The sequence below is a fragment of the Gopherus flavomarginatus genome, chromosome 1 (assembly GCF_025201925.1).
Source record: "Gopherus flavomarginatus isolate rGopFla2 chromosome 1, rGopFla2.mat.asm, whole genome shotgun sequence".
Lineage (NCBI taxonomy): Eukaryota > Metazoa > Chordata > Testudines > Testudinidae > Gopherus > Gopherus flavomarginatus.
Genome location: NC_066617.1, coordinates 109,677,139 through 109,703,223, shown reverse-complemented (window position 1 = coordinate 109,703,223; position 26,085 = coordinate 109,677,139). Strand labels below are relative to the sequence as shown.

Here is a 26,085-nt window from a genome sequence, read left to right as displayed (position 1 = left end):
GAGTCAGCATAATTTAATCAACATAAGAGCTGAATATTATCTTTCAGAAAGCCTTTGACAAGGTCCCTTACCAAAGACTCTTAAGCAAAGTAAGCTGTCATGGGATAAGAAGGAAGGTCCTTTCATGGATCAGTAACTGGTTAAAAGATAGGAAACAAAGGGTAGCAATAAATGGTCTGTTTTCAGAATTGAGAGAGCTAAATAGAGGTGTCCCCCAGGGCTTTCTGGGACCAGTACTGTTGAACATATTCATAAATGATGTGGAAAAGGAGTAAATGATGAGGTGGGAACATTTGCAGATGATACAAAACTACTCAAGATAGTTAAGTTCAAAGCAGACTGTAAAGAGTTACAAAGGGATCTCACAAAACTGGGTGACTGGGTAACAGAATGGTAGATGAAATTCATTGTTGATAAATGCAAAACAATGCACTTTGGAAAACCATAATCCTAACTATACATATAAAGTGGTGGGTGGGTCAAAATTAGCTCAAAAAAAGAGATCTTGGTGTCACTGGATGGTTCTCTGAAAACATCCACTCTATGTGCAGCAGCAGTCCAAAAAAGCAAACAGAATGTTGGGAATCATTAAGAAAGGGACAGATGATAAGACCGAAAATATCATAATGCCTCTATAGAAATCCCTGGTACGCCCACATCTTGAGTACTGCATGTAGATGTGGTTTCCCCATCTCAAAAAAGGTATATTGTAATAGGAAAAGAGCAACAAAAATGATAAGGGGTATGGAACAGCTTCCATATGAGGAGCAATTAATAAGACTGACTTTTCAGCTTGGAAAAGAGATGCTGAAGGGGGGATATGATAGGAGTCTATTTAAAACACAATTGGTCTGGAGAAAGTAAATAAGGAAGTGTTATTTACTACTTCCCATAATGCAAGAACCAGGGGTCGATAAATGAAATTAATAGGCAGCAAGTTTAAAACAAACAAAAGGAAGCATTTCTTCACACAGTGCACAGTCAATCTGTGGAACTCTTAGCCATTACAACATCCTCTGGCAAAGACTATAACAGTGTTCAAAAAAGAACTAGATAAGTTCATGGAGGATAGGTCCATCAATGACTATTAGCCAGGTTGAGCAGAGATGGTGTCCCTAGCCTCTGTTTGCCAGAAGCTAGGAATGGGTGACAAGGGATGGATCACTTGATGATTACCTGTTCTCTTCAGTCTCTATGAAACACTTGGCACTGGCCACTGGGCTAGATGGATCTAGTATGGCTGTTCTTATTTTTGTTTAGTAATAATGCAGTATTGGAATGACACTGGAATATAATAGGACTAATGGATAGCTATTGGTTCCTTTTTTTTAGCAAAAAAAATAAATTCAGTTTGCTCAGTTCTTAGCAGCGTGATATAAAAATGAACATCTTTGGAATCTTTTGTGTCTAAGGCTACTTCCTCATCAGGCAGTTTTATCTTAGATTTAAGGTTTAAATGACTTAGTTTTACTCTCAGAATATTAATGCTCTGTCTTGGTTATTTAGACTAGCCTTCAAATACAGTTCATTTTTTCAACTTGCTTTTTCTCTACAGAAGGAAATGTTTGTATCTGATGACAAAATTTTCAATCTGTTTCTCAGTCTTTATCTGCAACCCAAGCTCTAAAATATTTTGATTGTGTAAACTTGCTCCCTGAAGGAGTGACAAATTGTGACTTAAACAAAACACTTTCTGCTTACAGAATAGCTCCAGAGCCATTTGGTGGATTGGGACAGTGACATCTTTAGCACTTTCCGTTGTCTGAATCTTCAGATTTTGCTTACTTGGCGTCCTTTTGACACTTGGAGACAATTGACTTGAATTAATGACTAACCAGACTTCCATGGGATCTGCCAAACTGATATGGTATCTCCACCCCCATTCCCCTGGATAAAAATGCTCAGTTGGCATTCTTTTCTAGGGACAAGGAGTGGGAGGGGTTATTCTTTGCTTATCTTGCAGTAGTTGAAAGCTGGTTCTACTAATAAAGGTACAACTAACATAAAAGAGTTTAGTTGTCATGTGCAACCTAGATACAAAACTATGCATAGGAACTGTAGGCCATGTTTTAGTCAAAATATAATGCAAAAATTTGCAAAACCTATTTAATAGAAAAACCTTTTGTGTAGTAAATTTGTAGAATTTTGTTTTGATTTGTGATAGTTTGAAAATTAGCAATAATATATTTTAAAAAGGTATGGTATTAATCTTTAACATGTACATAACTATTGCAAGCACAGAGTAGCTAAAATGGGGATTTTCTTTCTATTTTATGAAAGCATCTTTTGGAGAGAGAAAATCCTGTGGAGATGTGATTTTTAAAAGCCCCTTCAAAATATCAGTTTAGTTTAATATGCATTCTATACACGTATGTGAGGCTAAATCATTTTGTTTTAAGGTTATCTTCATTGTACAAAAAAACAAACTCAAAACAACCCCCATATAAACCCTGTAGCTAATATAACAATATAACTAATTTTGAAAGGATTCTGCTACTGGTGGTGGTGAGAAGGTATATTTGAAATAAGTTGTTACAAGTATCGTTCTAGTATTTCACTTTGCAAACACCTCATGGAGACTCAATTTAACTACCTTGCAACTTCAGTTTTGTACTTAATTTCTTTAAAATATTAGTCCTAAACAGCTTTAAAGCTCTTTTTTGGATGGGAAAGGAGCGGAGAAACTGAATAGGAGAGGGGTTTGCGGGGGGGTGGAGGGGAAGCTGAATGTTTGGTATCCTCAAATATTTTGTGCACGTTTTCTTATCCATTTTCTTTCTGGGATGGCTTTCCAAGGGAAGTAGTGGGGGATAATAAACCCTAAGCATAGCTTGATAAATTTATGGAGGGAGATGGTGTGATGAGACGACCTACAATGGTAGGTAGCTGATCTTCGATAACTAGCATCAAATATCTCCAACGGCTGGCGATGGGACACTATATGGAGAGGGCTCTGAGTTACTACAGGGAATACTTTTGTAGGTGACTGGCTGGTGGGTATTTTCCACATGTTCAGGGTCTAACTGATTGCTGTATTTGGGTTTGGGAAGGAATTTCCCTAGGGTCAGATTGGCAGAGACCTTTTTTTTAAACCTTTCTCTGCAGCACAGGTGGGCTCCAGCTGTGTGCTAATTGGGCTGCAAGTTGAGAACCCCTGGACTAGACAATCATGATGGTCCCTTCTGGCCTTAAAGTTTGAGTGTACATCTTGTTGTACAAAGATTTTGGATATTTTGTGGTGCACTTAGAACACTTTTCTATGGCATAGTCAGGAGTCTGACTTGTGGCTCTCAATTCTAGTGAATTAAAGAGTTTCATGGCATTTTTTTAAATATATATGGTGTGTTTAATGGTTTTTTTTAGTTTGTCTTTTATAATAAAAATAAAAATGAAAAATGTGCCTAATAAAAACATCTGTCTGAAACTATCTTAAAACTCTATCACAATTAAAAGCGGAGTGTGGGGGGAAGAGATCAGCTTTTAATACTCTGAGTTTTTTGATAGCTGTGAAATTACCCAATGAAACCTACATATTTTTGTAAAAGGTTACATATGATAAATCTTCTTTATCTAATCAGTGGGAGCATTTAATATTTTCTTGTTAAACTCAAGAGCATTTCTGTTTTATCTTTAGACCACTTTTAATGTATTGTTATAGACAATAAAATATTTGTGTAAATACAGCTATTTATTTTGAATGCAAAGCAGTTCAACTTTGATGCAGAGTTCATTAGTTGTGCTCCATGAATACAAACATTTTAACTGACTTCTCATGCTACCATATATAATATACACTTGTGACTAAACGTGATACAAGATACCTAGATCCCAGTGGATGTCACTGAAGAGCACTCTCTTCTTGACAAGTCAGATATGGCACATGAGCTTTGCATTTTTAAACAATTTGCTGTAGACATTGGGTCTGTTATGGCTTGGGACCTAATTTACGTGGCAATAGTATTGGTAATTATCTGTTTGCATTGCATTTATTAATATGAATGTTTAGTTTTGTCTGTTTTTGTAAACTTTTATGATTAGTGCCCTACCAAATTCGTGGCCATGAAAAACATGTCATGGACCATGAAATCTGGTCTCCCCTTGTGAAATCTGTGTTTTTGTGTGTGTTTACCCTATACAGATGTTCCCTGACTTATGCAAGCGTTTCTTTCCAAAATGCATTGTGTAGCTCGAATTTTGCGTAAGTCAGAAACGTATCTCAGGATTATTTTAGGGCAGTCGCAGTATTGCCACCCTTATTTGTGTGCTGCCTTCAGAGCTGGATGGCCGGAGAGTGGTGGCTGTTGGCTGAGTGCCCAGCTCTGAAGGCAGCAACGCAGAAATAAGGGTGGCAATACCATGCCATGCCATGCCATCCTTCTGTGCTACTACTGGTGGTGGATCTGCCTTCAGAGCTGGGCGCTCGGCCAACAGCCACCACTCTCCGGCCATCCAGCTCTGAAGGTAGCGCTGCCACCAGCACCAGCGCAGAAGTAAGAGAAGCAGTACTGCAACCCCTCCTACAATAATCTTGCGACCTCTTCCCTCCCACAACTCCTTTTTGGGTCAGGACCCCTACAATTACAACACTGAGATTTCAGATTTAAATATCTGAAATCATGAAATGTAAGATTTTTAAAATCCTATGACTGAGAAATTGACCAAAATGGACTGTGAATATGGTAGGGCCCTATTTATGATATAAAAACCGTTCTTCATCTTTCATCATTATTGATGAACAGGTCACATACTTTGAAGAGAGAGGAATTCTGCCAAACTTTGGATGCCTCTCAGCAAAAAGAGTATTTAAACAATAAATTTTGTTTTGAGAAAATTCTGTATAAACACTGCTTTTCTAAATCATTAATCTCTAGTGATGCAAAACCTGCAAAATATCGCTATCAATACTCCATTTCATATCCAGCCATCTTGAATAGAAAAACTGATCTTTTCCAACACTGCTGGGTTTTTATAGCCATCCATATGTGTTGGTGTAATCTTACCAAGAGAGGAAATAACCTGCTGTAATGTTTGGTCTAAATAATGTATTTATAAATGGCCTAATTGTAGGTATTTTATAACAAGCATTATAAAGAAGTTCATTTATTAAAAAGGATGCATATGTTTTTGCAGATCAGAAGAATATACTTAGTGTGGTCACTTTTAGCTGCTGTTGCAAGGGAAAGTATAAGGAAAAGTGAATAGTATACCTTATTTCTCTGTGAAGTTTGAGAGAATAGCAGTCTGTGTGCTTTAAGAAATTTTTTTTTTGTACAGTATGCTACCAAAGACATGCATTGCCACATGAGAAGCAACAAAGCTTCCATGGTGTCTTCTGTAAACTACGAGCGCTTAGACTTCAGTAATACATTTTTTCTGGCTTTGCTTTAATTACCTTGCACACCCTGCTTCTTGTAATTAAGATCAAAGCATTTGTGTAGTTACACTGTGGAATTTACTTCCATCTGGTTACTTTTTATCAGACACTTTAATGGTATTCCCAATTAAACTTTGATTTGCATATTGTTAAAGTCGCTGTATAGATGCTGAAAGTGACAAATATAGTTTGGCTCTAGAGTGGAGTCTTAATGTATGTAGTTCTGACTGTGTAGAGCTACAATATGGTCTGGTAAATGTTGCTAGACTTAATGTTGATTTTTTTGGGGTGGTGTGAGGCGGGATAGAGAGGAAAATAAAAGGATTTAGACTCTTGAGATTCTTTTTTTATTCTCATGAGCATTGAAAACAATTTTTTTCTTTTCAGCTGTGTCAAAGTAGAGGAGCACCATGCTGTTGACATTGATCTGTACCACTGTCCCAACTGTGCAGTTCTGCATGGACTATCCTTAAGTAAGTACTGAATGCTCAGACAAAGATCAAGGGTGTAAATGACTATGGATATTCTTTCCCCAACCTGGAACTGGAAAAAATTGTTTGGAAGGGCATTCAAAATTTAACAGGCTATTTATGGCTAATTCGAAGTTTTAAAATATAGTCTGGGAAGGTTCACATGATGCATGGCAGCAGATAAATTGGGTTAGAGCACCTGCAGACTTTTTTCCTAACTGTCATTATCCCATAAAAATGTAAACTACAACTAAAGATCAAACACAGAGTATTTTAACCGAATATTTGGATTGTGACTGGAGTTTGAAGAAAACAAAACTGAGTTATAGGGGAGAGAGGACGGTAGTCACTTTTTAAGTGACTTGAGTGTAGGCAATGATGGTGCATCATTCTTCTCATGCTTCATTGGACACTGGTGAAAATAGCCAGGAAGTGAAAACTGACCAAAGTCCTAAAGGACCACACTATAAAAACAAGGAATTCTTATTCAAGTGATTGCTCATGTCCATTCCATTGTAGGTGTGTGTGCTTGCCACACGCACCAGTGACGGAAGTTTTCCCCTCAGAGATATTTGTAGGGGACTGGCTCTGGCACCCTCTGGAGTGGCGCGCGTATGCAGTGGTATAAGGGATGCCGTCAGCTCCCTCCTCCCTCGGTTCCTTTTTACCCCCTGTGATGATGCTGGAATGTCTCCTTGCCTCGGCAAGTTTACGTCTCTCTCAGCTGTGTCTAGTTGTGAATCTTTTGTATACAGTTGTTAAAAACTTGAATAGTATTGTAGTTCCAGTAGTGTTAGAGTTAATAACAGTTGATTAGTCCTCGACAGAACTTAGTCTAGGGATGGGTCATGTCCTGGTCCCTGGGCTTCAAGCCTTGTGACTGGTTCAAGAAACCTATGCCAGTCAGTGATCCCCATGAAAGCTGCCTAAAGTGCCTGGGGGGGACCCACGTGAGCAACGAGCATTATATCTGTAAGAACTTCAGACCACAAATGAAAAAGGAGCGGGACATTTGTCTTTGAGCGCTCCTTATGGAGTCTGCCCTCACACTGGCATCGGAGCCGACTAGATTGGACTCTGCTCTGAGCACTGCCACCTCGGCGTGGAGCGTGCCGCTGGCACCAACCTCAGACTGACGCTGATCCCATCCCCAGTACCAGCTAAAGAGCAAAAAAAGGCTGGGAAAGGGCATTTTCCTGTGTCCTATAAAGGGAAGGAGAGAGCTGGAGAAGAGAAAAGACCCACAAGGGGCAGCTCTTTTGCTGTGGACTGTCACCAGGCTCCAGCACCTGTTGAGCTGTCGAGTCCCCTTTGATCCCTGGAAAGCGGCAGAGGCACTTGGCGCTTGGTGGTGCTGTCCATGCTGGAGGTCTTTCAGGTCACTACAGAAATATTGTTCCTTCTGGTGCTGTCCACACCAACTACTGAGGTGCCATGTTCAAAGGGAAAACCTGCCCTGGGATCCTTCCAGAAGTCTCTGTCAGTGCAGGGGGTACCCCACCAGCGCTCACCTGAACAGCACCACCAGCCCCTGGATGCAGGTCGGCTTATCTGCCAGAGTTCCCAGCATGGTTCCCCGGTCTGTAGGCAATGTTCACCGGGATCCCAGCGTTGATCGTCAGCTGTCTGGAGCAGACTCTTAGAGGTGTGTTGCCAGAGCGCTGGCACTCGGAGTGTCCCAAATCTCCGGTTTGCCGGTACGGATCCCCACAGGTGCATTGATGGTCTCCAAGACATGGATTCTCTTGCTCCCAGTCCATGGAGTGGCACCATTCTCATAGCATGAAGTGTCAATTGCGGCACCGAGAGACATGGTCCTGGTACAGCTTCCCAGCAGAGGTCCGCATAGAGAGCTGACAGGAACAGGGTAGACAGGCAACATCAGTCCCGTTCTGGTCTCCCAGACAAGCCTCCCCTTCCTAGGGTTCTGAAAATGAGGAGCAAGACCTACCTGCAGATCAAGGCCACCCGCTGGGGCATTGGCATTTCCTTCTGGGCCCCCAGGGGCTGCATGGCTCCAGGGCCAGTGGCCAATCCCTGACACCTGTGGAACCCCTGATCCTGGCCAACTCCTGAGACCTGTGGAATCCGAGGGCATTTTCCCAACCATTGCAGGGGCATTGGTTGGTCTCAGGGGCGTCAGAAAGACTGTTGGCCACAGTCTCCTGCTCACCCCCTGACTTGGAAGCGGAGTTAGAGAAAGCTCCTCAGGGACAGCCAGCTCCAGTCGAGGCTCCCCTGGCAGAGGCAGTGGAGTTACCAGGCCCATCTATACCTGCCTCCTCCTCATCTTTGCCTGACGAGGCGTTAGCGGGCCCCTCTCACATGGTCCCTCAGGATGACACAAAAGCCCACCAGGAGCTTTTGAAGAGGGTGGCGCTGAATCTCGGGCTGGAAGCAGAGTTGGTGGTGGAGCCTTCAGACTCCCTGTTCAACGTGCTGAGTGCAGCAGCCCCCTTTGAAGGTGGCATTACCAGTACACAAGGGAGTTGTGAAACTGATCAAAGCCCTTTGGGAAACCCCCTCCTCCCTGCCCCTATCTCTAAGCAGGCAGAGCGGGAGTACTGTGTCTCTACTAAGGAGTTTGAATACCAGTACCTACCCGCCACCTCAAGCTCACTCTGTGTCCATAGCCAATGAGCATGATAGACAAGGCCAACTGGGATCAACCCCTAAGAATAAGGAGGCGAAGAAGCTCGATCTTTTTGGTAGAAAGATTTATTCTATGGCCAGCCTCCAGCTAAGAGTGTCCAAACATCAGGCCCTACTTGGCCGCTATGATTATAACATCTGGCAGTCCATGGCCAAGTTCTCAGAGTCACTGCCTGAGGAGCCCAGGAAGGAATTCCTGGCTATACTGGAGGAGGACAGAGCGGTAGCTGGGACAGTCTTCCCAGTGGCCTCGGATGTGGCAGACTCCACATCCTGGTCTATGGTTTTGGCCATTTCAATGAGACTGGTTGCAGTCGTTGGGCTTAGTGGCAGAGGTTCAGCAGTCCACCCAGGACCTCCCCTTTGACAGCTTAGTGCTGTTCGCAGAGTAGACAGACGTCAAGTTAAGACTCTGAGGCCCCTTCACACTCGCTGGTGCTGTACATGCTGGTTGCCAGTGAGGAAGCAGTTCAAGCCGCAATAGGCCCACAGGTTTGAGGTCCCTTCTTGTTCAGAGTCCTTCAGTAAAAAGGGCAGGGGCTGTAAGCACTGGCAAGGCCATCAGCTGACCTCCTGGACTCACTTGAGATGTACCCGCATCCAACTGGGTAATAAGCAGGCATTTTGAGGGTGCACTGAAGTGTGATCTTTCATCCTGTGTCTTGGATCCAACATCCCTGTTTTTTTTTTTTTTTTTTTTTTTTGAACCGCCTGTCTCCCTTTCTCCCTGCCTGGGCCTCTACAACATCAGACTAGTGGGTCCTCAGCGGAGTAGCAGGGAGGTATATCCTCTCCATGTGTCCTCCTCACGAGCATCTACTCGCTCAGGAGGTGCAGGGCCTTCTGCAGGTGGGAGCAGTAGATGAAGTTCCTCTTCACTTAGGGGGAAAATGATTTTACTCCTATTTCTTGATCCCAAAGGCCGAAGTGGGTCTACGCCACATCCTTGATCTGCAGGGCGTCAACAAATACCTCAAGAAATCGAAGTTCTGCATGGTGTCCCTGGCCTCCATCATTCCTTCCCTGGATCTGGGAGACTGGTACCGTATGCTCGACCTGAAGGATGCCTGCTTTCACATATCGATATTTCAGGGACACCGATGATTCCTATGTTTTGTAGATGGTACCACCCACTGCCAATTCACGGTGCTCCCCTTTGGCCTAGCAACAGCACCAAGGGTATTCATGAAGTGCATGTCGGTGGTCGTGGTCTACCTCAGATGTCAAGGTATCAAGATCTACCCGTACCTCGACAAATGGCTTATCAAGGGCTGTTCCAGGTCCAGTGCAGTGTCAAGTAGTTGCGGGGCAGGGGCAGAGCAGGGGTGGGGCCTTGGGGGTAGGAGGGGGTGGGTCCTTCACGGAGTCAGGAGAAGCACCCCCCAGCAGATTAGAAATGCTGCACCTATGTCGTATTGGCCCCGTGGCCACTTCTTAACGGCCTGGACCTACTCTAGCAGGATCAAGGTTGGCTCTTGCACCTGAACCTCACCTCTCTCCAACTCATGGCTTGAATGCTACGTGGTTGAACCTAGAGGAATGAGCCTGCTCTACTCGGGTACAGCAGGTTCTTTTGGAGAGCAGAAAGCCTTCCACCAGAATGACTTACCTAGCAAAGTGGAAGCATTTCACCTGCTGGCGTCAGAGCAGAATATCTCCCCGACCCAGTTGTCCTTGCAGTCCATCCTGGATTACTTGCTTCACGTGAAGCACCAGGGCCTTGCCTTTTCCTCAGTCATGGTGCACCTGGCAGCCATATCAGCTTTCCATCCCCACGTCCAGGGTAGATCTGTATTCTCACATGAGGAGATGATCAGGTTCCTGAAAAACCTTGAAAGACGTTTTCTGCTGATCCGGGGCCTGGTTCTCCAGTAGGACCTTAACTTGGTCCTCTCCAGGCTCACAGGTCCATCGTATTCCTTGTAGCTATTACTTCAGTGAGATGAGTCTCTGAGAATGAAGCCCCTGTACATGGTGTTCTACAAGGACAAGGTTCAGCTGCGGCCCCATCTGGCCTTCCTGCCAAAGTTGGTGTCTTACTTCCATGTCAACCAGAATATCTTCCTCCCGGTGTTCTGTCAAAAGCCTCACATAACCAACGAGGAGAAATGCTGCCTGCACACTCTAGATCAGTGGTTCTCAAAGCCAGTTCATCGCTTGTTCAAGGAAAGCACCTTGCAGGGCAGGCAGGTTGGTTTACCTGCCGTGTCTGCAGATTCGACCGGTCGCAGCTCCCACTAGCTCTTCACTGCTCCAGGCCAGTAGGGGCTGCAGGAAGGGCGGCCAGCACATTCTTCGGCCCACGCTGCTTCCTGCAGCCCCCATTGGCCTGGAGTGGCCTTAAATTGATTTTGCATATGATGGGAACCCTCTCTCCAAGCTTCATTACAACACCAGTCAGTGGACACCTGGTCACCTGTCCCTGTAGAGTCCTAGCAGCCATGAGTCGGAGGCTATTTACAGTGTCTTTAGGAAGGCTCCCTGATGGGAGATTATCTTCTTCTAAAATCTATTGTTTTCTAATGGCCCTGTAACCTGAATGGGCCCTTCCCAGCTCGCCAGCTAGACTGACAGTCTTTTGCCTAGTGAACGTTCCCCAGGTGTAAACACATTTGTGATGCAAATACATAGTCAATATTCCTAACTTCAGATACAAAAGTGATACATGCCTACAAATAGGATAATCATATTCAGTAAATCATAACCTTTCCAATGAAATCTCACTTGACCTATCTTGCATAAAATACATTGAGTATGTAATAATCATATAATATTACTGTGAAGAATATGGGGTGCAGTGCCACACTCTCTCCTCTTATGTCTTTGTAATTTTTCTCATTGCCAGTCTCCATTCCAGTTTCCTGATTTATAAACAAATCCCCACACATCCCTATTTGAACCTAAATCTCCTAGGAATTAGCCTAAATCTCCTAGGAATTGCAAAATAAACCATCATTCAAACACAGTGCCAGCAGAGACTTCTCCATCCATTTCCTCTTCATTAGCTCCGGGGTGTAGATCATAAGTGAAAAGATGAAAAACTTCACTTCATTCCTTGATGGGTTACTTGCAACTCTCAGTGGACAGATTTCCTGAGCAAGTAAAAAAAAGCAGGGAATCATTTGGTTGCAACTTAATGTTAGTGATAGCAGTTGTAGATAGCATCGGATATCTTTGCCAAGAGCTGAGCCAGTTAAAAGCACAGGTTACTAGAACAACCAAGTACCTTGAAGAGTTAGAGAAGAGACACAGAAAGCAAAAATCTGAAGATTGTCTGCTAGTAGGTGCTGAAGGCATCTTCAGTTCCTTGATTTCCCCCTAATATTCAATCTCTTCTCCAAAAGAAGGCAAGGTAAAAATTAGCATGACCTGTTGTTGTCTTCTGGATTCCCAGCCAATAGGGAACTATGATTCAGCCCTGAAAAATAAAGGATAAGTTCTATATGCTGTACCCTCCCAAGTTCAAGTTTGTGTACAATGAGTCTCCTATATGTGTTTCGCCTGAAGATAAACAGGGATTTCTGGTCATGGATTGGCAAAATTGAATCTGTTCTGAGCAGCTGGATATATTTCAAACATTTTTTCTCTGTGGTTTTGTTTTTCTTTATCTCCTGACTGGGTCTTCATGGATTATAAATGAAGTGACACAGTATCTTTTTGATAAGGGGTAATTTTGGCAGTATTTCATCTAAAATTACGCTATTATGTGGCCATATTATTATGGGATTACGCTGACTATAGTATCATTCCCATATTTCTTTGCAATAACAGAATTAAGATAGAACCCTAGTTTCTGCAGCTCTCTGAAAATGGATGTGTGGGGTTGAAGTTTAATCACGCAAACTTATGTTTTTTATAAAGTAATAGGAGAGGTACATATCAGACTTTTTATTTTTTTTTCGTTTGTATTATAACTTTGCTGAGGCAGGGAGGAGTTTCAAAGGTGATCAAACAGTCTGTTTTGAAGTAAAGGCTCATAAATTCATCCTACTGCAAGGTTCACACAATGCTCCCTAGACTCAGAGCTTGATTTCTGTGTTTGATAACTTTTGAACTTTGTAAGCACGTCACACAGGAATTTTGATATACAACATACTTTGTTATGCTGTTTGATTCTTACTACGTTTTAAAATACTTTGGGTTTTTCCTCCCAACGAGATGACTCCTATATACTGTAAAGTTGGCACAATTTCTTACTCTAGGTTTCTGGGAAACTGGCTCCTATTAGACTTTTATTTGGTCTCTAGAAAATGTTCAAAATGAAATACTCTGGATCATTAAATCAGTACCTGTTCCTGTAATTTAATGGCTAGTTTGGGATTAAATTACTATCAAAAGAAAATAGTAGTCTTTGTGGAGGCAAACTGTGCATATGTTTTCCTCTTGTGAGCATATTTAAATTGTGCTGAGAGTGGATGGAGCAGGTTCTTCCCTTTTCATTCGGCCCTAAGAGCAAAGAGGTATGCATCTTGGAGTGTAATGATTAAAATGTTTTAATAATGGAGAGAAGAATATTGAATGGAAAAGAGTAATTCTTGTGAAATGCTTATGTAGATGACGGCCTGGGCTTGGTTTTTTAAAGGTAACCTCTTCTTGTTAAGCTTTTACCTAGGGAAATGTTTTGGATGGAGTTTTGAATTTTATTCTAAAGGCTTATCTGCATTGATTACCCGCCCCCCAACCCCAATTCCCTGAGGATATTTGAGAGCTTGCTGAGGGTATGGCTACACTTGAAATTTCAAAGCGCTGTCGCGGCAGCGCTTTGAAGTGTGAGTGTGGTCGCAGAGCCAGCGCTGGGAGAGAGCTCTCCCAGCGCTGCATGTAAACCACATCCTCTACGGGTGTAGCTTGCAGCACTGGGAGCCGCGCTTCCAGCGCTGCGGCACTGATTACACTGAGGCTTTACAGCGCTGTATCTTGCAGTGTTCAGGGGGGTGTTTTTTCACACCCCTGAGCGCGAAAGTTGCAGCACTGTGAAGTGCCAGTGTAGCCAAGGCCTGAGAGGTTGTGTAACTGACCTTTCTCTGAATGGCATATGGAGATTACACCTAAGACTCCAGCTTTGCCTGCCTTTTCTAGAATGTTTCTGATCTGTATGGGTGTGACATCTGCTCCTCAATTAACAACATTAGAGATGAGTTGTTAAAGTTGTTACAGCCCTGATTGTTTTGGAAAATTAATCTCTTGTATAGGATATAAAATGTAATTAATAGCTTCAGGATTAGCAACCTTTAGTTTAGGGTCTAAAAGCCTTGTTAATAACCACCCCAGTGCAAAAAGGCATTTATCAATTCTCTAACCTTTCATCACTGTGCACCTGTCCTATGGATCAAAATACAATATAGTGTATGTATATATCCTCTAACTTCCTCCAGCTTTTTGCCCACCTCCTCTCTGAAAGTGTGATGTGATTTTATATAGATGGATGTTTTTTGGGGTTGGGGGGGAGGGAAATAGGCTTTGTAATTTAGCTTGACTGCTAATAAATCCTGGCTCTGCCGAATCAAGGAGAGAGAAGTTCCAAACTTAAGTACGCCTCATGAATGTTCAGTTGACAGCCTCCTTCCTAGAGCCCTGCAACCCAACCTCAACCCAGTGGGACCCAACTACAAGAGTCAGGCTTTGCAGCACTTCTCACCACACACAACACAGCAGAGAGTGGCAGACAGCAGAAGCAGGCTGTTCATCCATTGCTGTATTGACTCTATGGGCAGGAGGCGGCAGGGCCGGCCCACAACATTTTGGCACCTGAAGTGAGGAGCTCAAATGATGCCCCCGTGTCCCATCGCTTAGGCCAAAACTTTGAAAGGTCTCAATTCTGCCTTCTTCCTCTTCTACTCCTCTCATGGTACTGCTCTGCTACCTATCCCAATAAAGAGAACTAACAACTTAAAATGCCTTGTTCAAAAATTAAGTAACACTTAACTTTCAGTCGCCTGAACAGCAAATGTAATTTTTCTTGTCTGCATAGTAATCAGTGTCATTTTTATCTGTTTGAATAAAAAAAGTGGTGCTTTCTGTGCCTTCTTGGTTGCAAAGATTTGAATTGCTTCCTGAAGCTCCACAGTCTGGGCCAGCTGATGCTCTATTGCGATGGTTGCAAGGCTGACCAGCCTCTCCTGTGTCATTGTGAAGCGTACTTGTGTTTTTATTAATTTCAGCTTGGAGAAGCTGTGTTCTCCATTGGCAACTGTTTCAGGAAGTGTTAGAAGTATGCGCAGAGCAACAAAAGCATTTGGAAAGAGGGTGGTCATCTTATTTGTGCACATATATTCCAGAACAGCCTTTGGAGTTGATCCTGCTGAAATGTATCTTGAAAGGGCTTTCAGTTCATCACCTAAATCACTCCACATCTATATCGCACATGTCATTGTGTGTCAACACTGTCTCTAGAGCCCTGCATTGCTGGTGTAGGTCTTCAGGTATAGTGAGGAGTTTTGGAATATCATACAACATCCCAAATATACTGCTGTGTTCCTTGAGCTGCGTGAAACGTTCTTCAACTGACTGTATTGCACAATCTAGCACCTGGTGAAAGAATTCAACTTTGAATTGTTGTTTGGGGTCCCTTATGGGATTATCCTGTGCCTTGTAATCAGAATTTCGTCTTCTTCGGTGACTCTTGTATTCTTGAATGGGTGGGAAAATAACTTCAGTGTGAAGTTTCTCTGCCAACTTCTGTGCGCTCTTCAGAACGTTTTGAAATCCCTCATCTGACTGGTAAGACTGTACGTATGTCTTTGTTTTGTTCAGTTGTTTATCGCTTCAGATATATCAAGGTCAACACCTTGGAGTTTCTTGCTTACAACATTTATTTCAAACACTGTCATGCCACAACACTAAGCCACACAGAAATTTGAAGTTATGTATGTTTGTGGTGATTCCATTTCCCTTTGCCACTGTTCTCTCATGAACCGTTCCTGTCATAGTGTTATCCTCCATAATGGCAACTGTGGCATCATCTTTCTTCCCAATTTCGTGTTTGATAGGCTTTATGGCCTGCACTCGACTTTCCCATCATGTGGCACTCAGTGGTTTCAGTGTCAGAGAGGATGTTCACAGATGTTGCTTCAAAATTTGAATTGTTTTTCCAAGGTAGTGGTGTGTGTACATTTCTTGGGTGGTGACTCTTTGATGCTGTATTCCAGGAGCATCTAACTCGTCCATCCGCTCCACAGTTTTAAGGAAGTTTCCATTGTTTGGACATGCAGCTGATCTGAAGTGCCACGCAGTGCTAGGTTTTGGGTAGCAAGCATTCTCACAATGGCAATGAGCTTTTTCAGAACATTTTGCAAGTAACGAGTCTCTGATGCAATCTTCCCTTGATGCTAATCATCTATGGTGGCCTTTAACTGTAGTCTCATCTCAAGCTCTTTCCACTTATGGAATGCTATCTGGTGATTTGCTGCTTGCTTATGGCATGCCAGATTTTTTCCAGTCCTTTGTTCCTGTAGAACCCAATGTGGCTGCAATGTTAGACTGGAAGATTTTGCAACAAAATCGGTATGCAGCATTCTGGGTTTTTGAGTACATAAGCTATGGCCTCTCCACTTTGTCACCGTTGGGGATTTCCCACCAGTAACGTGTTGGATGGAAACTTCTATTTTCATTGTCTTTGGGGAACATGAAGTTTTTCATTTGCTGTGGCCCATGCAATACAAGGAAGTCCCTCATTCTACTGCTCAAGTGAGTCCACAGTCCTCGTTCATCTAGACTTAAGGAACTAAACTCAGCAGCAGCTGTTTCTTGTGCGTGCACCGCACTCTTCTCTGATCTACACTTTTTTCTTCAGGAATGTGAATGGTTACATCCATTTGAGATGGAGATATGGATGCCACAGTAGTCCAAGTCCATTCAGTCCTACTTCTTGTTCAGTCAATCGCTAAGACGAACAAGTTTGTTTACATTTTACAGGAGATAATGCTGCCCTCTTCTTATTTACAGTGTCACCAGAAAGTGAGAACAGGCATTTGCATGGCACTTAAAATAATAATAATCCCTCTTACTTGAAATTATGTTTTTCCAAAATTGTTTTGAAAGAAGCTTAAACATAATTATGTTCAGATTAAAAGGAAGTTGTATCGCAGTTCTAGGGAGTATATTTGTTATGGATATTTTTCCACTAATCATTAAAAGATTGTTGATAACAATTTAACTTGTAAGACTAAAGGTATAAAAAGTGCAAACTCCATATTACCAAATGTCAATTAAGGCTAACTTCTGGCTCACCAAAGAATCCGCTATGCTAATAAAGGCAGACTTCAGTACCTAAAGGAACTCTGCTGTGTAGTTTAAATATGTAAAGATAAAATTTACTCAATTTATTTTTCACACTTCAGCTGAAGTGTGCGCTCCTGACTTGACAGTGCACGGCATCCTATGGGTATGCAGTTTGAATATCCACGTCAGCTTGGCTTGTGCACTTATCAGATATTTCATACATGTTTTTGAAAATGTGGGCCACCATATCATATTCCTCCTACTACTGTGTAGACATGGTGATCACTGCAAATGTGTTTTGGTTGAGGGTTGCGCTATTGCCAACTTGAAGCATTTAGAAAATGAGTAATCATGAGTAGCTTAAAATAGTGGTATTTTAAAAATTACTAATAAATTTTGCGTTCTTATTTTTTGCCTACTGGTTTTGAAGCCTTTAGGTTACACTTGGGTTATGTTTTCAAGCTTCTCTCCCTAATCATGAGGGCTAGCACGTTTTTTAAAGCTGAGGCTCTCATGTAGTCAGTTGACTGTAGGATCAGGAGCTCCCAAGAAAAACGTTGCTCATACATGTTGGCAACATTGCTTTTCATCTTGTTTCAGCCTCTTTCAGATCTCATAGGTCCAGCCTGTTTCTGCTGTGGTAGCACCTAAAGACCCCAAACAGGATTAAATCCCCATTGTACAAACAAATAACACTGACAGTCCCTGCCTAAAATCTAGATAGTGATTTTTCTGAGACAATAGGCAAGGGTCAAACAAAGAGGCGAGGGGAGGGCAGGTAAGAATAGTGAAGGTGTGCTTACATAAGTGGTTACTGGCCTGGTGTGCAGAATGTAAAAATCTTAATTAGAACAATAATTAAAATTAATGCTTTATCCTGTACTATCTTAAAATGAACTTCTGTCCCATTCTCTGTCACTCCTTTCCCTAAAACATCCCTGTTTCTCCAATGGATTTCCTTAGTCCATTTTTAGTGTTGTAATTATGGCAGGGCCTTTCTTGTTTGCATTGGTGAGGGGACAAATTTTTTCCTTCCACTTTTTAAAGTTCAAGTTTTTTACATGACATGTCCATTCTAAATCACAAAAATCAAGTAATTTGTTTTTTAAACAATAACTTTATTGTACTTTATTTTCTTATCTGCTTGTGTATTCTTCTAGTGTCTCTTACTGGATTTTGCCAAATATAGAAAATAATTTGACAGCTAAATAGGTGCTTTTCTGTATTGAATATTCTCTCCTATTCAAGGAAGCATGATGCACCTCCTCCCTGAGTACCAAGTGGTGAAAAAGAATAACTATTATTAATTCCCAGCTCTCAGATGTTAAAAACTGATTATAAACATCAGTACTGCCCTGTAAAAATAAATGTATTTATGCAACTACTGTGTTCTTTCGTTGCAGTATATTATTACGGCACAGATGAATTTTGGTGGAAGTGCTGTATGTTGCAAATCGTCAAATTAGTGGCTAGTACTCTGCATTATTCAAATTATTATTTATGATTGAGGAAGTAGATTTGGAAAGTTAATTAAAACTTGCTTCATTATTCATGGAGTACTACTGAGTATTTGAATAGTCTACTCATTAAACTAGCTCTACAACACTGATTTTTCAGGTTAGCAAGTCACTATAAACGTCACGTGTTTAATTGAGCCAATTTATTTTCCTAAGTGTCTTTTAAAGGGCACAGTTTGTTGCCGCTACAGAAAACAATACATCATTAGGAATAATTATCTGTCATGTATAACGACTGGGAGATGCAAATAGATTAATTGGCTGTCAATCAGTGCTGAACTGCAGCTGATTTTTCTGAAAAACCATCAGCAACAAATTCTAGAGCTTATTAAAATAAAGTAAAGACAGATTTTTTTTTTTTTAAATAATTGAGTGTTCAGACTTGCTAGGTTTCATTGCAGTCTTTGATGCAATATGAACTTTTTACAAGAGCTCATCCTAAATTTATTTAATATTAGGAATTATGGAATATTTGGTTAATTCATTTTGGTTTGAATTAAGGATCCAATAATATCATATTAATAAAACTGTTCAGATGTCAGATTTTGTTAGCCAAGCTTTTGTCTCAAGTTTTGAGACACCATTTGAGCGAGCAGGCTAGTAACCCGAGCTCTTTCCTTTTCAGCAGATGTAACCAAGTTCCTGATCAATACTAGAGTAGTAATTATTACATTACACACTTGATCTCAGTATATATCTTGGGGGCAACTGTCTTTATTAGCAGCTATCAAATACTAGTGATCACAATTTGGCATAGTTCTTATTTTAGAATTAATCAGAATAAAATAAGCATAGCCTGAGTTTTAAGTTTTTTGTTCAACTTCCCTCAGTAACTGGTACATTGCAGATCAATTAAAAGGTAGTGAGAAACTAGGGCCACGTCCACACTACAGAGTAAAATCGAAATTAATAAAATCGATTTTATAAAACAGATTTTATAAAATCGATTTTACGCATCCACACTAGGGCACATTACTTCGGTGGTGTGCGTCCATGGTCCCAGGCTACCATCGATTTTCCGGAGCGGTGCACTCTGGGTAGCTCAGTAAAAGAATGGGACCAATAACTTCGATTTCCATCCACACTAACCCTAAATTGATATAGTAATATCGATTTTAGGGTTACTCCTCTCGTTGAGCAGGAGTACAGAAATCGATTTTAAGACCCCTTAAAATCGATTTTAAGTGCCTTGTAGTGTGGACGGGTACAGCGTTAAATCGATTTAACGCTGTAGTGTGGACCAGGCCTAGGACTAAACTCAGCTGAAGTTCATTCCAAGCTGATGTGATATGATCCTTTTTGCTGAGGCACCTGGTTGGGGAATTTATTTGGGGTTTGCAGCCGCTGAAATGATAGAAGCTGAGTGCAAGAGAATCACAGTATTCATTGTGTTGGTAGAAAGTGCTAATAAAGTGTTGGTATTCTTTGCCACAAATTCATGGTTGAATGTTTGTCGCTTCTAAAAGAACCCTGCCCATTCTGTCTGAATTACTGTGCCAAGTGGTTGATAGCAATTAAGAGTAAGGCGTGAAAAGATTAAATGGGTTTGAGGACAGGTGATATTCAATCATTTTATGTTAAATGGGGAAGCTTTTAAGATTAAGTAAATTTTGTCAGTTTTTCAATTCTCTTAAAACAAAAAAAAAGGGACGTAGGAGACTGCATATAATTCCTTTGTGACTGTGTATTTTTTTCAGTAACGTATCTGATTTGTAATGGTGCAACTGGCAAAGCAATTTGTATGAGGACTTCTAGTTTTACATTTGTGTTTAGCTCTAGATGTCTAAAGCCTTTGTATGAATGTACCATGTAGCTAATAGAAGAGAACCAAAGTCAATTGCCCAAAACCATAAAGGAACACCTATTTATCCTTTTGTTTTTATTAATATAAAATCATCCACCTGGAGCTTGATGATCGTATGTTGCAGTTGCACTTAAATGTTTCAGTCAGGTCGGGACCCCTTGTGCTAGGCACTGTACAAACATAATAAATAACAGTCCCTACCCAAAAGAGCTTACAAACTAAAAGACAAGATGTAAACAGTGGATGGGGCAAACCAATAGGGTGAGGGATACAATTAGTGGGTGAGGGTGGAGTAACCAAAAAGAAGTCATTTTAATAGTAGCCAAAGACTAGATTTTCATGTTTATACAACTGCTAACACATAGGAAACCCCACTCAGGATTATTGGGATGTATTGCTCTATAGTAATATAAATATTAAGTAATAATTTAGCTCATCTTAAAGATGTAGGATGATCTTGTGGTTAAAATGTAGGACTGAGCATTAGGAAACCTCAAATTCTATTTCTGGCTCTTCTGTAGGCTTCCTCTTTAGTTTTCTGGGCAAGTTTCAGGCTGTCAGTGTTTCTATTCCCTTATTACAGGAGTGTTGAATCTTAAATCATTATTCAGACACTGCTTCGAGATTCCCAGATGGAAGGAGCTATAGAAATGCAAAGGATTAATATTTTGTTATTACCATCATAATATTTTAAAGACGACTTTGTTTTATGCAAGAGATGAAGTCAACTGAATTAAAAATAGACTGTCTGTCTAATTAACATGGTTGGCTCACTGATGGAACATCAGCCAGTCTGACCCATGCCATCAACACTGACTAATTTTAAGTTTAATCCTTTTAAAAAAAAAAATCTAGTGAAGAAGAGGAGGAACTGGCACAGACATGACTACACAGAGTTTGATGATGGTTCCAAACCAGTCCAAGCTGGAACACGGACTTTTGTTAAACAACTGCGGGCTCGCTCATTCCCAAGGTATGGAAACTTGCTTAGAAGTCAAATCATAAAAAGAGGGAAAACCTTGGGTATTGATCATGTCTAAAATGTCTTCCTAACGTGCCTCCACAAAAACACCACTGTCACAAAAAATCCTTCTTACGTGTCTGAGATCTAATTTTTTTTCATCCAGCGTTTCATATCCATATATTTGCCTTCAAGGCACCTTGTTGTAGCATCCATCAATCAAATTACTACACATGGATGTAATTTCCTCGAGTCTATCACTACCAACCAATATTATTAGGTGGGTTGCCTCTTAGCATTTTCAGCCCGTCTGGTCCAGGAAACAAGAGACTCAGAAATCACTTCCCATTTTCTCTCTCTAATGTAGACCACAAACATTGGAACAGTGGTTTATCTAGTTCCAGATGCTTAAGAAGAAGGTGAAGGAGATCCCCTGGTGCACAGTTATGTAATAACTTGGTCATAAAAGAAATTTCTTCTTTATTCCAGCAGTTAAGGGTTGGCTTACTCTCTAAAGCATGATGACTTATATCTCTTTGAAAAGAAAATGCTTTTTATTCTGTTATATCAATATGTTGTCCTTATCCATATAAGTGACTTTTTTTTGAATCCTCCTAAACTCTTGGCTTCAATGACATTTTATGGCAGAGTTCCCCAGATTAATTATACATGTACTTCCTTGATTTGGTTTTAAATTTGTTGTCTTTTAGTTTCATTAAATGTAATCAGCAGGCTTGCCTTTACGTTGAGTGCTTAATTTAATACAATTGTATCCACATATTTTAATTTGATTTATATTAGCTATGTAACTTCAATAAGATGTTTACTTGAAATCTAACAAAGCTTTTGTTAATTTCTCTTTCAAACAAGTTTACTGTTTTTTCAGTGCTAATGTTTTGATTTCTTCCCCCTCCCCCCAGTGCTGACGAAATCATTTTGAAAATGCATGGCAGCCAGCTGACGCAAAGATACCTGGAGAAACATGGGTTTGATGTCCCTATTATGGTTCCTAAATTAGATGGTCTTGGGCTCAGACTCCCTCCCCCTACTTTCTCCGTTTTGGATGTGGAACGCTATGTAGGTAAGGGACTTCCTGGAATATGTGTGAATGCTTCAGTGTAGAGTGAATTATATGCAATAAATATTTGCACTGTTACAACAATTAAAGGATACTATATGCCTAATCTAAATTGAACAATTCTTACCAGAAGGATGGCAAGGGTAAATTAGACCTACCAATTTGAATTTTGTTTATGGTATGCATGTGACAACTGTATGCCCGTAGCTGTCAACATTCACACCTGGCAACCTGTGGCACAAGTTATCAAAATGTGTGCTGACTGAAATGTTGAACAGCTGTATTTTGTTCTGCAACACACCATAAGCAACAGATTGTAATGGTTTTTGAGGATGTTTTCTTACACTGTGAATCAGATAAGCTAGTTTTGCAATCTGTACTCTAATAGTGGGGTTGGGAGACTTCGTTACAAATTTTAAAAATGGTTTGTCGCACAGTGAGAACGTCTTTTAAAGGGTTTTACATTTACCAATCATCTGTTGCTGATGGTGCATTGCACAACAAAGCTTTTGCATATGTGAGGATGTCCCTAGGATGTCTGGGGTATTGGGGAGAAGGTCCTTGCCTGGGCTTCTTATGTGGCTGTGGGGTTGGGGGTGAACTTAGGGAGAGAGGGATGCTACCTTCCAAGCTGCCCCAAAATACAATCTCCCCATCTACACTGTTAATACATGGATGTTATAGCTGCAGCTTGAGTCCAGTGACTTCCAGCTGCTGCATCTCTGGAACCCTCTGCTGCTCTCTGCCCCTTCCCCTCCAAGAAGCAGAGCAGCCTGAGGCCTGGTCTACACTACGCGTTTAAACTGATTTTAGCAGCGTTAAACCGATTTAACGCTGTAGCCGTCCACACTACGAGGCCCTTTATATCAATATAAAGGACTCTTTAAATCGGTTTCTGTACTCCTCCCCGATGAGAGGAGTAGCGCTAAAATTGGTATTACCATATCGGATTAGGGTTAGTGTGGCCGCAAATGGATGGTATTGGCCTCCGGGCGGTATCCCATGGTGCACCATTTTGACCACTCTGGACAGCAATCTCAGCTCGGATGCAGTGGCCAGGTAAACAGGAAAAGCCCAGCGAAATTTTGATTTTCATTTCCTGTTTGCCCAGCCTGGAGCTCTGATCAGCATGGGTGGCAATGCAGTCCCAAATCCAAAAAGAGCTCCAGCATGGACCGTACGGGAGATACTGGATCTGACCGCTGTATGGGGAGACAAATCTGTTCTATCAGAGCTCCATTACAGAAAACGAAATGCCAAAGCGTTTGAAAAAAAAATCTACAGGCTACACAGTGCTGCGTGACAAGTGTAACGGGAAACCAGAGACTCAAACGGACGCTCATGGAGGGAGGGAGGGGGTACTGAGGACTCCAGCTATCCCATAGTCCGCAGCAGTCTCCGAAAAGTATTTGCATTCTTGGCTGAGCTCCCAATGCCTGTATATTCAAACACATTGTCCGGCGTGCTTCAGGGAAGTCAATTTACTCGCTCCCCCCCACACATGAAAGAAAAGGGAAAGAAATCGTTTCTTGACTTCTTTCAGTGTCACCCTATGTCTACTGAATGCTGCTGGTAGAAGCGATGCTGCAGCAATGAAGAGCAGTATCCGCTCCTCTCCCCTCCGTGGTGGCAGACAGTGCAGTAGGACTGGTAACCGTCCTTCTTATGAACCCGTGAGTGCTCCTGGCTGGCTTCAGGTGAGGCTGGCCAGGGGCGCCTGGGTGAAAATAGGAATAACTCCCAGTCATTCCCAGTAGATGGTACAGAACGGCTGGTAACCGTCTTCATCATAGCGACTGGGGGCTAAGCTTCAATCAGCCCCCTCCCTTTCATGTGGAAAGAAAAGATTCTGTACTGCCTGGGCTATCATAGCAGTGGGATGCTGGGCTCCTCTCCTCTACACTGCTTAATGTCCTGCCTGGACTATCATAGCACCTGGAGGCTGCCTCCCCCTCATTTTATCTCACTAAAAACTCAGTGTTTCTTATTCCTGCATTCTTTATTACTTCATCACACAAATGGGGGGGACACTGCCACGCTAGCCCAGGAAGGTTGGGGGAGGAGGGAAGCAACGGTTGGGGTTGTTGCAGGGGCACTCCCCGTGAATGGCATGTAGCTCATCATTTCTGCTGGATCTGACACAGAGCAGCTGTGCTCTCTGATACACTGCTTCTCTATTGCATTTGCCCCATATTCTAGACAAGACTGACTCTATTTTTAGAACCATAAAGGAGGGATTGACTCGGAGAGTCATTCCCAGTTTTGCTTTTGTGCCCCCGACCGATCTCAGCCAGGGGCACCCATGATAGCAGCAGAGAGCACAGAAGGACAGATAACAGTCATCTCATTGCCAGATTACACTGGCAGCAGACGGTACAGAATGATTGGTAACCATCTCTGCTATCATGCAAAAGCATATGAATGCTGCTGTGTAGCGCTGGAGTATCGCCTCTGTCCGCGGCATCCAGTACACATACGGTGACTGTATATTTAAAAAAAAAGCTGAATGGGCTCCATGGTTGCCGTGCTATGGCGTCTGCCAGGGAAAAAGGGCGCAAAATGATTGTCTGCCGTTACTTTCCCGGAGAAAGGAAGGACTGACGACATTTACCCAGAACCACCCACGACAATGATTTTTGCCCCATCAGTCACTGGGCTCTCAACCCAGAATTCCAATGGGCGGGGGAGACTGCAGGAACTATGGGATAGCTATGGGATAGCTACCCACAGTGCAATGCTCCGGAAATGGACGCTAGCCTCGGACCATGGACGCACACTGCCAAATTAATGTGCTTAGTGTGGCCGCGTGCACTCGACTTTATACAATCTGTTTTATAAAATCGGTTTATGTAAAATCGGAATAATCCCGTAGTGTAGACGTACCCTGAGAGGGAAAGAGAGGAGCAGACAGTAGATTTCAGATAGGTGAGGAGGGAGGGAGGTAGCTGCAGGGCAGAAATATTCACAGTTGGTGGATGAGGGAACAGGAGTAGACTTAATGCTCAGGGTCAGATCAGTTTCCTCCCTCTTCACCTCTTATATCTGTAGACTGAGGAGCCAACAGTTTATCTGATCCTTCCCTTATAAGCTTTTTTTCTGCTCATTGGAGGAGCGGGGGAGAAGTTCAGGGAGCACCATAGCTTCAGCCGGAGCATTTAGTTTTCCTCAGGCTTGCTGGGCAGTCTCTAACCATCTCAGGACCACCTGAATGTGTATTTCAATGGGGCAGTGAGTCTGAGCCAGCTGCAGTGTGGAACGTGCTGCAAAATATATTACAGCTAAGAGTTTTCTGTGTGCCTTGTATCATCTCTTGTGTTCTTTTGGTAGCATATTGAAATGCACTACAAACAGGACTTTTGTGCCTATCAATATTTTAAGACTCCACTAGAATACACTGTGTGCAGTATACTGAACGACCTGACCATATACTGATTACTCAGTCCCCTTATTGATTGCTCATGGTTGCTTGGAAGAATAGCTGGCATTTCAACAATTCTGTGACTTTATTTTGGAAGTCTGGCTACTCCAGGGCTAACCCTCCACCCCACACACACACTTCCACACACTCAGTTTGGCACATCAGTTTCCCCGGTTCTTTTTCAAGGAGTGTCCCTGTGTGTGCTCCGCTTTAGGTGAATGTGTGTGTCTGCACCTGTGATCGGAGAATTTCAGTGGCAGTGCACGTTTGGGTCACGCATGTGCTCTCCCTGTCTTGTGCCACTCCTGGCGGCTACATAGCGCTATGCGAACAAACCACCCTCAGTTTCTTTTCATCTGTCCTTGAGCTGTCCATGATAGTGCCTCTTTGCTTGCTTCACGTTTACCTCTGAGAGTTAGTGTTTATATAGTTTTAGAGTAGAGTTAGTTAACTATAGCTACCCTCCTCTCTCATCGTTTATTTTCTTTCATCCTTAGTGTACCTTTAACCTTCTTCACCTGGGGGAAGGCTACTGACAGGGGCATGCCCGGATCCCTGGGATTTAAACAATGCCTTTCTTACTGGGAGGCA

At 42.1% G+C, this 26,085-nt stretch overlaps 1 protein-coding gene across 1 annotated transcript in view; it reads left to right on the top strand.

Moving 5' to 3' along the window:
* The window catches only part of KDM7A (lysine demethylase 7A), a 96,590-nt gene that overhangs the window by 16,791 nt on the left and 53,714 nt on the right, over positions 1-26,085 (top strand). Inside the window, exons 2-4 of the mRNA XM_050945572.1 lie at positions 5,762-5,847; positions 20,893-21,010; positions 21,919-22,079. Of these exons, the coding sequence (XP_050801529.1) occupies positions 5,762-5,847; positions 20,893-21,010; positions 21,919-22,079 (365 nt within the window). The remainder of the gene's footprint in view (positions 1-5,761; positions 5,848-20,892; positions 21,011-21,918; positions 22,080-26,085) is intronic.